Consider the following 16,295-nt stretch of genomic DNA (forward strand, 5'->3'; position numbering starts at 1 on the left):
ATTTTGAACCCAAAAATGTGATAAAAGTATTAATTAGTAGCAGTATATGTATTTCATATGAACAAATTACGTTAGCTATTACATCATCTTTAAACAATAATAGTGCTACACGTACACAAGCATATTTACACTTTTCGTAAAATTAATAAAAAAAACACACACACAAATTTGAAATAGAAGAATGATTTGTAGTGCAAGGTCCCACTTATGAACTTGACTTTATTTTGCATTTGTGGAAAACTTCAAAAAAAAGAGTACTGTAAAGCACGATTTAATGGATATGGTTACTGTAAAACACGATGTAATGGATATGGTTACTAGTTAAAAAAAGTATACCAAATCTAGTACAAAAAAAGAAAGTTGAAATGTAAGTTGTTTCACACACTAATTACCAACCCCAACCCTATCAGTAATTCTTTCTATTCTTGACAAACTGTACGATTAAATCGATTAGTATGTCAAATTTACAAGTGCAATCTAGTCACACAATTTACCATCTCTATTCTATCGGCATGAAGCTATCATCACCCAGCAAAGCTTCAAAATCAATTAAATCTTCATCAAAATCAATTTCCAGATTGTTCATCAACATCCTTTCCTGTGCAGCCTGGATCACACCAAACACGATCAACATAACATTTCACATCGCGTATGTAATGTAAATCCCTATGGCGGGATTGTAGCTAGTAGAGTTATGTGGACAGCAAGATTCATGAGATGAGTGGATGTAAAGTTTCCTTTTCTTGTAATCCCTACTCGTTGAATATCGTCAGTGAGCCAGAGTAAGAAAAGGCCAGGTGATCTAGTGAGCAAGCTAACACGATACAATGATCATTGGCATAGAAGGGATGCAGAGCCAATGGATATACTTACCTCAGCCTGAGTAACGCATACAGACTAAAATGATCTACCAGAGTATGCAACGAATTTATTTACGATGAAAAATAGATAATATAAGCAATTGTTGAATACGGAATTACGTGTACCTTTTTTTCCTGCATGTCTGATACAACGTTAAGCAACCTCCGATACTGATCCCGGGCTTCTGGGTACTGAACCATTGACTTCACCCTAGCAAGGGCCTTGTTCAGTCTCTCCTCTGTCTGTTTCCGACCCTCCTTTAGGAAATCATAGTCATCTTCTTTTGTTCCCGGTTCAATCATGCTACTGCTAGCGACAGCATTTGCTTCGGGCTTGAATCCACTCAGCCCTCTTCCTTTCCTCCGCCATCGCAAAATGACCTTGTCTAAGATTCCAACTGACCAGATTATCTTTTTATAGTTCTTTCTCACCTGGTGTCCTCTCACATGAGCCTTTTGTAAAAGAGACAAAAGTTGAATTTCAGCATTCAGTTGCTAGAGAAAAACATACAGTCGAAGAATAGAATGCAATGACCCAATACCTGAATTTTAATGATCTGCTGCCTAATCTGTAGAAAGTCTTTTCTGCCTTTCCAACTGCGGAATTTATTTTGTATCCGAACAGCAGCACAATGAACTGGTTCATCATGGTGTCCTGCCTTCTTGTTCTTCAGAGCTAAAAGCGAAAGGGCACGTTCATCTGATATTCCAAATTCTTTATCACCATACTCCTTTAACTGTTTTCTTTGAAATGACTGTACTCGAAAGACTTGATGTATGCGAGCTGCAGCTTGAGTTGCATTACGTACAGCAGCCAAAGAATCCTTCATTGAAAGTCCATGGGGCAAATCACCAGCCCCAACTGGAGTTGCAATCCTCTCGGAAACTGTTTCCACCACTTTCTCTATACTGTCACTCTGCCTTGAATCTTTCAAGTCGAGTGATGATAGGTGGGAGCTCAATGAAGATTCTGCGAGATAACCAGCAATACCTTTGTGTCCATTGCTAGCTGCAAGGTCTGCAGGAGTTTCTCCTGAAGGATGTATTGGAGTTGGGTCCGTCAATGCTCCAGGTGACGCACCAAAGGATATGAGGAAGGCCACTGTGTGCTCTCTAAGATTACAAGTAGTGAGAGCAATAGATAAATAAGTCAGTAGATTTATTGGCGGCCATATTAAAGACTCTTAGAAGCTAAATGTCAGTTTCGAGTGATTTAGTAAGGGAAAAACTTGTGTATACATATGCATATAATCAAAAACGACATTCTTAGTGCACCCAAAAACTGTGTATATGTGTATGTCCTCCATAGAAGAATAAAAAGCCACACAGGCAACAAAAACAAGGTTCAAGAAGTCACCTGCCGTAATATGCTGCCCAGTGAAGTGCAGTCCATCCATTTACATCACGAAAATTAACACTGACTCCAGCAGCTATTGTTGGCGGTATAGCCCAGTCATAACCTAAAGCAGCCGCAAAATGCAATACACCTAGGCCTTCCGAATCTAGTACACTAGGGCCCTTCCCACCTTCAGCAATCTTTTGGATAAGCCAATTATACAACTTCTCCTTTAAAAGCTTTTCTAGTAGCTGATCCTTTACGTTATCAGATGAGAACTCGTCCTTCTTAGTAGAGCTCAACATTTGTTCCCACTCAGTATCGTCTTTCAGCAAGGCACTGATTTTACTAAATAACTGAGAGGTTTCATCATCAATGCTTTGGAGAGAGATTTGCGGTGTGTCTGATCCAAGAGACAGCAGCTTTCCAAATCTCATGTACAGACGAGTTTCATCAGAGTCCACATCTTCAACAGTCGCAGCCCGGAATTCAAATTCTCGCACTTCACTGCATGCTAATCTATTGCAGCATGTGATATAGAAGGGGACCCTTCCAGGCTCATGTAAAGGTGTAAGGCATCGAAGAACACCCTCTCCTACAATCTCTGCATGAACCTCAAGTTCACCAAACATGCAAGCCCATTTATAATTCTCTGCCTCTTTGTTCCTCAGGAATCTCCCCATAACAAGCACCTATAATGAAAATTTAAAAAAAAAATATTGTTTTCTCTGGTATAAGCATCAACTTCATATTCTAGAACATTCATAAGTAGAGAAATACAAAAGGCAAAATTTTATATACCTTAATTTCCGAACCAGAATACGCCCAATTTGGCGAGAAGTCAATAATGCTAAAGAGCTGATCTTGAGCAAGGGAAGGGCTGAGAACATAGTTGTCTGATGGCACTTGAGTGGAGATACCAGAATCGTCTCCATCTCCTCCACCAACCGTCTCCCAGTAAACCCCGGAACCTGGCTGCATAGTTGACTCAGTGACATCATCAAGCTCTTTACTAATCCAACGATCAAAGCTGTCTAGCTTTTTCAGACCTTCTCGCATAACACCATCTAATAGAGGCTGTCGCAGGGACGGATAATTGGCTTCGTCCCCTGTATTGAAGTTTCCGCCAGGTACTGATTTAAGAGAATTTCTGCCAGAATTCAAAGCTTGATCTTGAAGATCATTTTCCAAATGTCGTCTATGTTGATCAGTTAGGTACGCACTATGGACTGCCATTGAGTCAGACAGTTCCACTTCTTTAGCATCATTCAGTTTGGTAGCAAGATCATGCAACAGAGGCTGTCTCGGAGCTGGTTGATTGGGGTTCTGCCCTATATTCAGGTTATTACCATCAGGCTTCTGGTCAATGGACCAATCTGACATGTGCAATGATCCACGATCTGTAGCCTGTTAGATCTCAGAATCAGAAAGTAATAATGGATTTTTTTTCATAAAGTAATTCAGTGAGAAGAGTACACAAGTTACAAAATAATCCATAACTATAATCCTGAGAGGGCACAAAAAAGTCCCAAGCTGCAACTATTCATTTTGACACACCACAACTGCATCACCATTCTCATGATAACTATAATTAATGTTGAGAGCTTCAAAATGTTGGCACAAAAGTAAAGGAAATATGGTTGTTTAGGTAAACCAGAGACTACATTTAGTATCTATCAAACAGATGCATAGAAGAACCATTCCGTACTTTTTTAAGGGGAGCACTCCCCATATCTATAGTCAAGAATATTCCAAGTATAGTTCCACTTTAAACAAACTTGTGCAACTATGACAATAGCTTAGCATCTAGAATAAAAGTTACTTTATTGCTTTAGTTGCATATAGATATTAGAACATATTAATAGACCAAGACTAGAACAAAGTAAGGGCCCACAAAATTGAAAGGGTTCGACAGATAGCTCAAGTTATTGAAGTAGTTATAAAAATCCAGGATATAAAAGGAATTTATATCCAAAGGTCTTCATTCAAATAAGTGAAAATGTGACTTTCAATCAATTAAACGCCTATAAGATACCTACAATGAATGCAGGCATTAGAAGGTACCACACTACCTAGGCAGCAACTACTGTAGTGTTTTTGAATGATTTCTAGTTCAAAAAGAAAACCTATCTTTATCCATGAAAGAAGAAACTTGCAATGTCTCTCTCACTTCCTCACCGAACACCTAACTTAACCACATTAAGAAGAATTACAAACTCTCCTCATCACTGTCACTTGTAGTTCAGTCATGCTCTACTTTTGTGTATCTATATGCTATCACTGGTGGTTGTAAATGTTGCTAGCAAAACATGAATTGAATTGTTTCAAAAATAAGATACCTGCCACTCTCCCATGCTATCAGAATGGTTCATGAACTCCTGCTGCTTCTTGAATTCACCGGTAAAAACATGGTTGAGGAGATCATTATCTTGTCCAGGCATCATGCTCATTGCATTTGATTGGGAAGAAGGAAGTGATAGCTGAAAATCTAGAGATTGATAACTAGCACTACCAGCTACATTTCCCCAAGACGGAAATCCAATATCTTGCTGAAAATCATACGTCAAACCACTATTCATGGGAGATCTGTTTTCTTCTCCTTGTGTGATGGGTCCAAAACTCATATCAGAAATAGTTGATGAGTGCCCCTGGTAGTTGCCTATCAATACCGGCAAAATGTTACTAAATCCGAAAAGAACCTTTAAGAACATTAATCTAAACTGTCATACCCATGCAATAGAGCTGATTGACTTAGTAGTCAAATGGACCTGTATAATCTTTCACTATTTCCCATTATTATTATTATTATTATTATTTTCACAGGAAGAGTTACAAGATAATAGAAATCAGATCTAAAATCACCCGAAAGTTTTATGATATGTAAACACTCCAAACCAATTAACCATAACTGCTTAAGTGACTTTACGAAAATAGACCAGTTATGCGGAAGAATAAATGAAAATATAAAATAAACACAGGCATCTAATCATTACTTGGTACAGGAATTGGGTGGAAAGGAATAGGATCAGCATTTGTTGTTGATACTATAGGAGATTGCAAATCATGAATAGTTTGGAATCCAGCACTTGTTTGGTGTCTGTATGCTGCAATCAAAAATATTTTATCATGATTTTGAAGAAGATAGTGTTTATAGTGGCTTAAAAGTTAAAAAATGAAAAGCATAGTTAACATACAATATACTTCAATAATCTCGAATTCTCAATAAGAAATCATGAGATGATAAAAAAAAATTATCCAGTAGTAACACCTGATTCAGCATCTTCAAGATCAGACGCCAGAGTACTGTTAAGGCTTGTTTCTGTGATTGGTGATGCTCTTTGGTAATCATATGATTGAAATCTAGAAGCTGCTGAGCTGTCCACCTCGGAATTCGATACTGCTTCACTTTGCTGACTAACCGGAGTACTATCAGCATCCCTAATGCGACTGTAATTTGTCCTGTTCCCCTGTGATGAAACAAATGTCAGAGATTTCTGAGAAAAACAGCAACATGTGAATACTCATAGCAGTATAAAGAACCAAATATAGAGAAAGATTAGCTGAGTCTGGTTTCATTTATAAAACATAGTTGGGGTGGTATTTGTAACAAATGTCTGAAATTACTCAGTAGGAGTATAATTTAAAACTTACAGTACAAGTTAAGACTGTCATTGTTTTAATCGAATACTCTTAGAAGTTGGCCTTTAGATATCTGGGGAATTCAGAATGCATAAGGAATTATCGTTACCTTTACCTCCCGATAGTGGACAAGAACTATGTGCGACAGTTCCCTGAAGCAGAAAACAGCCGCATAAGTAAAAGAAATGTGGGAAGAAAAAACAAAGAAAGTCAAAAAATAACTCTGGTGACAGGAAGCTTAATGAACAAAGAGAAAAAAAATTAATACAGATACTTGATAGACTTTAAACATTATATACGTCCAATCCGCCAAATGTCTGTTGAAATACAGTTTTTTAACTAAATGAAAGTATAAAAGTAAAGAAGCTTAATACTTCAAAAGAACTGCGAGTGATAATCTCAAGCCTCAATCTTCACTAAATTATTAAAATACATAAATTTTTACAATATAAAGATCAGGATCATTAACATAAGTTTTTCTATATTAGTGAATTTGGTTAAAACAAAATAAATTAGCATTTGTAAGGCTTACTCTTCAAGCATCCAATAGCTACGACGTTGGAAATTTTCGTTGTCTTCCCCGTGAGCATAATAGCAATGAAGTACATCAACACTTCCAGCCTGAAGATATTTTAACATCTAGATATGTCATTTTGGTTGGGTAATAAAAGCTTTCAGGGACAGTGAAATCCTAGTAATTACTGATTTAAATTGTTTTAAATGCCAAAGTTTAGACCTTGTAAAATTTCAAGGGAGATCATCTAGACATGTAACAGACTAACAGCTAGGTTAAAGAACAGAGAATATACAAATATACCTTGAGCCTTTCATGAGCCTCCTTCACTGTTTTGCCATCTTTCTTCTTCCTCCAGTTATGACCATCTTTTCGAAAATATCTCAGCACCTTTCGGTCAAAAAGAAAGAGAGAACCATCTACAACAAGATATCACATCCAAATAAATAAGTTAAACTATATGAAATAACTGAAAATAGTAAGGTTTCAAATCCCACCTCTGTATCTCTAGTCTCTACCATAACATATTAGCTAAATTATTAATAATGTATCCATAGGTATCCTACAAAAAAAAGTGATTATACAAAGACATACTTGGGGGTCTATTCGGAGGCTCTGGAGCAATACGAAATTTCTTGTAATTTTGAAGAATTTCACAAATCTCAGCAGGCCGCAGCCACCGATGTTGTGCTTCCTGAAGTATCTGCTCAATATCTGCAAAATAATAGCAACTTAACAAGCTAAATGATTTTTCAAAATGAAAAGGTAAGGAATTAACTTATCCATTCCATAAGAAATACAAGGCAACATATTTAACTATTTTTACCAACACACTTCACCTCAAGATGGTAAAATGATGCAAATATCAAGGATTAGCACACAAAATTAAGTTTCTGACAATTTGAAACCTTTAGGTATAGATCAATTGCAAAAACAGGTTTAAATCCACCAACCCCTAATTAGGGATTTATTCCTGGTTAGGGTTTATTATTCACAATTATGATTTAAAGATAGTGGATGCACCAGATTGTGCTTCTAGATTAATTGGTTCAGCACTCAGAAGCTTATTTATAGCTTTGTCCACAATCCGCACTCTTCTTACCACTCACAAAGTTGTCAATCATCCATTTCACGCCTTACACCTATTCACTAAGTTCTAAATCGGGAATAAAAGGTTGCATTCCATTCCAAGCATGTTAGGGTCTTTGCATAAACCCAAAAGGTGTTTCACTAAGCTCTAAATCGGGAAGGAACGTTGACAACAGAATCTCGAGCTTATTCTCCTACTTTTTTACTATGAAGTCCATCCAAGTTGGTTTTAACATAAAAAAAAAGGTTAGTCGTATATCATCCCATGATAGCATCTTAAACCTAGAACTATTTCTTGTACTATTCGGTTCGAGAACTTAACTGGTTCAGAATTAATCCAAAATCAAGCTCATAACCATAATAATCAACTTTCCATCATCTATATTTTGCGAGCTCAGCATTGTATTAAATAGACAAAGAGGCATCTTCATACGCATTAGCATCTAGAACCCGTTGTGAACGCCAAAAAACAATTAATTAGTACATTCCCCTAATCTCCAACTTCAAACTAACTTCCGCCTAATTCTCAATTAGGTATTGACTCACATCACATCAAAGCTGAAAATATCCGAAGTAAATCACACGAAAAAGAAGAAACCTCACCTAATTGAGCATTGAGCGCGTAGCGCCGACTCTCGGCCATGACAACTGATTACAAAACCCTAAATATCCGCGTCCAGATCGAAAATAGCCACAGAACACTTCCCCTATTCACAAAAGAGTATCGCGCAGCTCAGATCAAATTCACCAAAAATCAATTGAAAACTCCCAACAATAGAGGCGGAGGAGATTGAAATCGAGGAAGAAAAGGAAAAAGTAAAAAAGAGGGGAAATAGTTAAAACAGAGAGGAAAATGGGGGTGTGTGGGAAAGGAAGCAGCGAAGAAAGTAAGTGTTGAAATGGAGCCGCCGAAATGGAATACAGTTAAAACATTTTCATGACAGCGACGCACACCGTACAGAGTCAGGGTATTTTGGTCTTTACATGTATGCCTTTTTCAGTTATTTGTCCTCAGTTGTTTATTTTCGATTTACTCCATAAAATTGAAAAATACATAAAACATTTAGTAAATAAAAAAAATATTGTGGAAAATCTTACATCTTGTTGACATTAACTGCGAATATTTTATGAGTTTACAATGATTTCAAATATATCAAATACATAAATAAATTTTTGTCAAAATATTTTTAACATATAATTTATAAAACTTAAATTTGCAATAATAATTACTTTCGCTCGCATTTACATCTTGAATTTTAGTAATAAAACTCAAGTTATCAAATTACAAGTAGATTAATTTTTATTTTTTTTTAAAAATAATTTATGTAAAAAATCGAAAACCAATTCAATCGTTAGCTTATTTATGATCGAATCGATCGATTTTTCAGGTTCATAATTGCTAAAGTGCTCAAAGGTTATTATGTTCAAACTGATCACCGCGTCGATTTATGATTGAACTCGTTGTCGAACAAGCCGATTCGGTTTTCAATAATGGTGATCACTTTATATTAGGTTTAATTGATAAATTTGTACATAAAGTATAAAGTGGAATATGTCACTAGTTTTTTTTGGTGAAGTTTTTGGCATCCACGTAAAGAACCAAATTAAGTGGATAAAATTAATGGTCCAATAAATTAGAAAACAAGGTTATGACTAGGTCAAAAATACATCCATAATTTTATTATTTGACTTTTGTCAATCCTAAAACTCATTCAACTATAGAAAATTAGAAATTGAGACTTATTCAAAGCACATTTAATTTGTTTCTTATTCTCCACACTATGCAGCTACAATTATCTATTAATTCGGAGTAGAGCTTCAAATTTAAAGTGCAAAGTACGATGTTTAGTTTGACTAAAATGAATCTAAGTTTAAAAAGTACTTTAGTTCATTGTTCTTGATTTTCGTATTTGATTCAATTTTCATTGTAAAAGGAAAAGTTTAAAGAATCCCTGATTAATTTAAGTAAAATAAAACAACTTTCCCAGAGTATCAATTTTTTAGAAAAATGCAATACTATATCTTATTTGTGTTCATCGTGATTGATTGAACGCACAATATAATAATATATTCGGACTGTCAAACTTTTACTCGGGAAGTTGGCCGTCATAATGACTGAGATTGTGAATAGGATTGGTCTTAATGCAAAACAGAAATTTGGACCCTTAATAGGTTGAAATTTGGGCACTATATCGCATACCTTTATTCACTTATTGATGACATTAATTATGAAATTAAGTATTCATTATATTGGCTAACATTTTGGTACAAACACAACCTTAGACATGTTTTAATAGAAATAGGAATAGGTCATTGTTTAGAAATTACACATTATTAATGCATTTTGAAGAAAATCCCCAATTTCATGCTGAATTGACCTCATGAAATTCTTCTTGACTTCCACCTACCATTATTGGTAGAAAACTATATAATCATAACAAAATAATATAACGTGACTAAAAAATAAAGAAAGCAATAAAAAGACATGATCCGTACAATTGTTTACCACGTGGGTCCCATGCTTTTTTGTTCATTCTTTTTCATTGAAATCATTTATCAATTGTATCATTACACATTTAATTCTGTACAAGACTAGACTATAAATTAATCAATTTATTTATATTTTGATCTTTTCTTTTTCTAAACTAGACTATAATGGAGGAAATAAGGACGAATCTACTCTTCATTTTTTTTCCAATCCTTTATTCTTGCATTTATTTCAAGTTTATCATTGTCATTGTCATTGTCATTGTCATTGTCCTTTGAATACATGCCACTTAAATCATTACATATCCCTAGTCTCTATAGACTATATATTGTAGTAATTGCAGTAATGAAAATTGACATTGTATCAAATGTAAGTGTATTGTTACTTCTTTTTAGCAGTTTATCTACTTGCATATAACTTCGTCTATGAAAAATAGATTTTTAAAACTATACAACATGCAAAATCAGAGAGATGGATAAAAAAAAATACTACTACCAAATAAGATTTTTAGTGAAAAATGAAGCTCACATAATCAGAAAGAGAAACTTACTATAGTACTATTAAATGAAATAATAATATGGTGTAGTTGTTGGTCACGAGGCACAAATATTGTGATAATGCATAATATAGGCACACTTTTATGAAAAGAGGAATCTTTGAAAATCACAACCACCAAATTGACTCAATGTCAATATTGACCATCGGTTGCCTTTCCTAATAAATCCAACAAACAACATTCACGAGTTGTTCAAATAACTTTCTTCAATAATCGGATGCCGTAAACATACCGTACGAATTTATAAATTATTTTTATAATTTAATCATTTTTTCTCAAATAGCAAGATAAATTCACCTTGAGGCAAAGGACCATCCTTTAACCAAGAATCTCAAAAAATATAAAGGATGCTTCTTACGCAGAGTTATGTAATGAAATCCAGCATTCTTTAGCAATGAAACCAAGAACAGATCAGGGAGAAATGTCGTCGAGTTTTCGTCGAGTGAGAGCATCCATTGTCGCAAGTATCAAGTTAAGACTGAATTAGCTGAGAAGTTTCACTCCACTTTAAGAACTATCTTCATGAACTCATATACCAAGTAGCTAATGGCAGCTGATGGTAACACCTGAGAGTTGGGATATAATGTTAAATGCATAAAAAGTATTTGAAGCCGTTGTTGTTCAATTTAACACGGGTATGAGTAAACACGACGATTGCCACATGGGTGATCAAGATCGAGAGCTATGCAGTGTCAGAAGTAAAATCCAACAGATTACATAATCTTCAGATGGAATGCACGTGATTCACGTATTAAGCAGTCAAAAAGACAAAATTTACTAGCTGGTAGTACCTGTAATAAGCTTGGGATTAGTCCAGCATAGAGTGCTTGAACTCCACCGTGTTCGACGATCTTTAGGCAAGTTTGCAACGCACCCATCTTCGTGGCACGAACTTGCATCTGAAGCTGCCTTCTCACGACTTCAAATGGATATGTGGCAGCTTCAGCACAGGCACCAGCTATTGCTCCGTATACTAAAGTCCTGACAGTACCCAGCTCAAGCTGTTCAAAAGCATTTAAGCCATTCCCTTGTTGCTTCATATGTTCAAGCCTCTTTCTTCCTTCAGGGGAATGTAGAAATGCCGATTTTAATATGTCATATACTCCGTAGAAAACGGCACCGGATGGTGCCATGCTAATAATAGATGGAACTAGACCCTTGTACAGAGAGAAGAATCCTTCAGTTTGCATCATGTGACGAAATGTGCCAATTATTCCACCCAGGGCTTCCCCTCCAGGAGCAACCATAACAGTTCTGATCTGAAATGTTAGGAAAAGAAGATGATTATTCAAAGGCACTTGCGCCAAACACATAATCTTGATGCCCCATGAATGTCAACTTCCATCCATAAACTTTTTTTCTCCATCACTAGTTAGTTAGAAGCCGTCTGCTCAGACAGTTGAATTTTTAAATCACGGTCATAAAAAAGCTACTAACTGGACATCAGTTTACATCCTGCTAGAAATCTATACAAATCTAATTGGGAATGTTCCAATCTCTAATTATGAAGAACAGAGGCTTTATGGAACACATCATCTTCAACACTCAAGTTCAACCTAATAAAAGGTCATTCATTCATCACAAACTCAGTTTTGTGAGTTGTGACTTCTATACAGAGGACAGATTTTTTAAATTTAACTCTTATGAACCTAAAGAGAGCACAACCTAAATGATTTTCAACGAAGCAATATACAGCAAATTGAATTCAGTGACTTATGGGAGGAAATGTTATTTACATGATTTTTGCTAGCATATAGTATTAAAGGAAATTTTAAAAGCAATGTGCTAGGCATTAGATCAGGAGTCAGGATCAATCGCTTTTCATGTGTTCTACAAGCAAAAAACATTGGATAGTAAATCACATCTATGGAAAAGGTATCAATATTAAAAAAAAACTACAAGTAATAACTATTTAGAAGTGTGACTTACAGTGTCCATGGGTATACAGAGCACTGTAGCAGTAATACCAGCAGCAGCACCAGCAACAAATCTTTCAAAATTTGTTGTCTCTTTGTTGCCGGACACCTTGAGCAGTTGATTTCTATAGGTATCATAAGCGTAAAAGTTGATAGCCTTAAATGGAGCTGTTCGTAAGATATTGACAAAATTCCCCTTCCAAAATCCTCTGATCCCTTGGGAAGCAGCTATTGATTTAATAAGCTCAGGAAGAGCCCTTTGCTCACCACGAACTATATATTCCAGCTTCAATCTCTCCAATGGTGCAACAAAGGTTCTGATGAAGAAAATATGTAGGAGATTCAAGAGGTTCAGTGATCAGTGCATTATAAACCAAGTAACAAAAAAAGCCGAAAGCTTTTACCACAATTACTGTTCATTTAGTGGGACCACATGATCTATAAATAATGAAATTCTAAAGGGCAATTGAATGATTACGAAGTACTTCTTTGAACTCACTGGCCCAAGACAGACTGGGAATATTAATTTAGAGATTATAAAATGTTCAATTTATTTTGTAGAGGTTTTACACTGACTTAGTTTACACTATACAGTTGATTTAATACCAATAATAGTTTTTGGCTTTTCATCTAAAACTAGCTGCCCCAACCCACATGATATATTCAAATTTGAACACATGAAGATAAACCAGAACTCAGGATGAACTTTTTATAGGCAAACAAGAACAGTGCTAATTATCTGCCTAACAGACATAGTAGTTAGTGATTGATATCTTTTTTTCTGTTTTGCCATCAAGTTAGAACAAGTCAGGTCACATTAGTGAGTCCAGGAAAAGAGAGACCAGGGTGTCATCATTTGAAGCAGTGTTGTCATGATAAACCATTTTATTCACCATCATATTAGTACCCAACTTAGTTAAGCTGTAACATATGTTCTCCTTCAACTACAACCTAACAAAGGTTGCCCAATCACAACTTAAAATGAAGAAAATAGTACTAGTACAATATTATTAGTGGCTGAAATGACCCCATTAACACTTCCATGTTTGCCAAGAAAGTCCTTTTTTGCTTTAATTCTTGCATATTTTCTTTGTAAGAAAATTTTGAAAATTCACCAAGTCTACTGGTACAATGGTAAGTTACACAGTACAGTAAGTGCATAAATCATCTATATTTTAAAAACTGAACAATCTATTCAACTTTGAAGAACCTGAAAGATTTTCAGTTCAGCAAAGGGAGTATATATAAAATCATTGTAAACCAAACTGTCATTGCGTCTTTCTAGAACAACAAGCCTACACCCATGCATGCTGGGCCAATTGAGACTCAGTTATATGGTTACCTCTAGTATTAAGTGCAGCAATAGCTTTGGCTGCACTCTGTAAATTCTGGTCACTTGTAAATAAGCTACAAAAAAGTGTCCTCACTGAGATCCTGGTCTCAAGGCCCTCTTGATAGTGCTGATTGGTAAAACAACTAAATCTACTTAAGGGACACATTTGTCCATCAAATAGAATAAAAGTTCCAGAGTCAGTGAAAACTGATTTCAGCAGGTAATCATCTTCACAACAAATGACATGGTTTTAGTTTGAATAGAAAGGTAAGGTGCAAAAAGAATCTAGTTTGTGAATATTTTGATTTCATCTGGTGAATAACCTTCCTACTCCTATTGGCAAGTAAGAGGTATTTTTATGGTAGAACCCACATGATAATCATCTCAGTATTAGTGATATAACAAGTAGGGTGAGATTTCTACTAGTTATGGTACATCAAGCATGATTACCCCACAATCTATCTACAGTCTTTGAAGAAGATGCCAATGTTGTAAGCAATTACTTCACTCAGAGAAATAATTCTCCTAGAGAAATACCACCACAAGCAAATACCCGTTCAATTACACAAAAAGCCTCTATAAAGTAATTAACAACATAGTGACCACATACAACCTACCAATTGAAAGAGGTCCTAATTGATAAAGAATCACAGACAATTATCATACTATTATAGAGATTTTTTACTGATAACCAATTGGTAGATGTTCAAATGTATTGATGTATACGATAAAGGAAGAGATGTTGAAGGAATAATACATTACAAACCTTGAAAGCATGAGATGATCAACACTAGTTCAGATCACATAAGAAAATTATGACATTGTAGCAATTACTATTATTAATCAATATATGAGTGTCAACCTGTAGAGGTTCATCTATATTTTACAAAAAGGCTGCAAATTGAGAGTAAAGCTAAAGCCAATACAAACCTCAATTCCAACCACACCAAATTCCAACAACAGAAATCACACACAACAGTAAATCGGAGAGGTGTATGATAGAGAGGAAGAGAAAATAAACGCAGACCTTGAAACCATGGCAGCAACAGCACCTGCCCAAAGATGCCTAGCCGAGTTAAAAGTACCTCCGCCGCCACCTGTGCTCTTCTTCTCCTCCCCAACCACCTCCTTCAACACCAAAACCTTGTTCTCATCTTCACTTTCACTCTCCACATTCTTCTCCCCTACATTCCCCAAAACACTACTCACCGACAAACCCCCGCCGCAACTCTCTCGACCGCCATCGCCGTTAATCGACGATAGCGTCACCGATATAAACCCTCGGCTACTCTGCCTACCCCCATCCAATCCCCTCCGTCGCCTCCTCCGGCAAGAACACCCAGCCGCCGCGGCGCTCTTCGGAGAAATCAACGAAACAAACGACGGCGGAGGCGATTCCTCTAGAAACAAGCCGCCTATGCGAAAATTGTTACCCCGCAGATCGTCGTGAAGTGATAGCGAGCTTCGGAAATGGCGTTCTAGATTGAGCATTTCGGAGAGGAATTGGAAAATGTGAAAAAGGTACAGTTTCGCCACCTAACTGCGACTGAATGTGTATATATATATATAGTTTAGAGAGAAAGGGGGAATCGGGAAAAAGGCAGATTGAAGGAGGAGAGAATGGAATAAAAAAAGGTATTGATTCGCGAGAGAGAGAGACAGTGATTCAATTGCATTGCTTCCATCGCCGGGCGGCATATGCACAGTCATTCAATTGCATTTCGCACTCCTCCATGATCCCTGCAGTTCGTTTTCCTGCAATGCTTGCAAATGTTGCTACTTTGTTAGGGGTTATTTTTTCGGTGTAGAGTAATTTTATTCAATTATAATTATTAGTACATATTAAATATATTTACTTATGATTATAATAATATACACTAATAAATTAAGAAATATTGATCCAATTATTTAAAATATCATTATAAAATAGTACTTGTATATTATTATAATTATTTTTAAATTGATAATTTATTAAGAAAATCTTAATATTATATTAAAATTATTATTGATAAAATCAAACATGAAATTTAAAATCTTGATATTTTTTAAAATAGTGTAAAGTAAAGTTGCCAACTCTACTTTCTCAGCAACCAAACGTGCTCTTACTTTATTTTCTCTCTTATTTTACTTTCTCCACTTTAACATTTAGTATCTCATCTACCTTGGGACGGAGAGAGTGAAAAAAATCTTATTTTTCTTATTTAGCTATATTGCTCTTCATAGAAATTTTATTAACTACTTTATTTCATATTTTTATCATTTTATCTCTTTATATATCTTAATTAACTATGAAATTTTAGAAAAGTGATATTTTAATAATCTAAGGGATAATTAAGAATAAAGTACAAAGGGACAGAAAGTCAAAAATATTAAATGTGTTATGAGAGATAGAAATTGAAAATATTAAATGTGTTATTTATACGAATAAATGATTCATATACTGTTTGACAATTTAAAACGAAATAGAACTCAACTTATATGAGACCGATGATGAATATTGATTTGATACTGAAATTTTGAATATGCTGTATAATTGCACTGAAGTCAAATATGTGGTGTGTGTC

The 16,295-nt window shown here is 35.4% G+C and overlaps 2 protein-coding genes across 3 annotated transcripts; both read right to left on the reverse strand.

Moving 5' to 3' along the window:
- Window positions 1-284: 284 nt before the first annotated feature.
- Window positions 285-8,341, reverse strand: LOC121784698 (calmodulin-binding transcription activator 1-like). Of its 2 annotated transcripts, none has more exons than XM_042182902.1 (13): window positions 8,042-8,341; window positions 6,944-7,063; window positions 6,653-6,768; window positions 6,368-6,456; window positions 5,951-5,987; window positions 5,465-5,663; window positions 5,190-5,300; window positions 4,536-4,855; window positions 2,998-3,603; window positions 2,218-2,888; window positions 1,403-1,973; window positions 987-1,313; window positions 285-607 (listed from the first exon to the last, which is right to left on the reverse strand). In XM_042182902.1, exons 1-13 carry the CDS (start codon window positions 8,079-8,081, stop codon window positions 500-502), a joined length of 3,315 nt encoding a protein of 1,104 aa, XP_042038836.1. In that variant the 5' UTR covers window positions 8,082-8,341; the 3' UTR covers window positions 285-499. The 2 variants fall into 2 exon arrangements, with proteins under 2 accessions (XP_042038836.1, XP_042038835.1); XM_042182901.1 differs by having other exon boundaries at window positions 5,945-5,987.
- Window positions 8,342-10,670: 2,329 nt separating this feature from the next.
- On the reverse strand, window positions 10,671-15,493 carry LOC121784521 (probable mitochondrial adenine nucleotide transporter BTL3). The gene is made up of 4 exons (XM_042182677.1): window positions 14,759-15,493; window positions 12,412-12,715; window positions 11,274-11,741; window positions 10,671-11,048 (listed from the first exon to the last, which is right to left on the reverse strand). Exons 1-4 carry the CDS (start codon window positions 15,220-15,222, stop codon window positions 10,980-10,982), a joined length of 1,305 nt encoding a protein of 434 aa, XP_042038611.1. The 5' UTR covers window positions 15,223-15,493; the 3' UTR covers window positions 10,671-10,979.
- Between the last annotated feature and the right edge of the window lie 802 nt (window positions 15,494-16,295).

This window comes from Salvia splendens, chromosome 21 (genome assembly GCF_004379255.2).
Source record: "Salvia splendens isolate huo1 chromosome 21, SspV2, whole genome shotgun sequence".
NCBI lineage: Eukaryota > Viridiplantae > Streptophyta > Magnoliopsida > Lamiales > Lamiaceae > Salvia > Salvia splendens.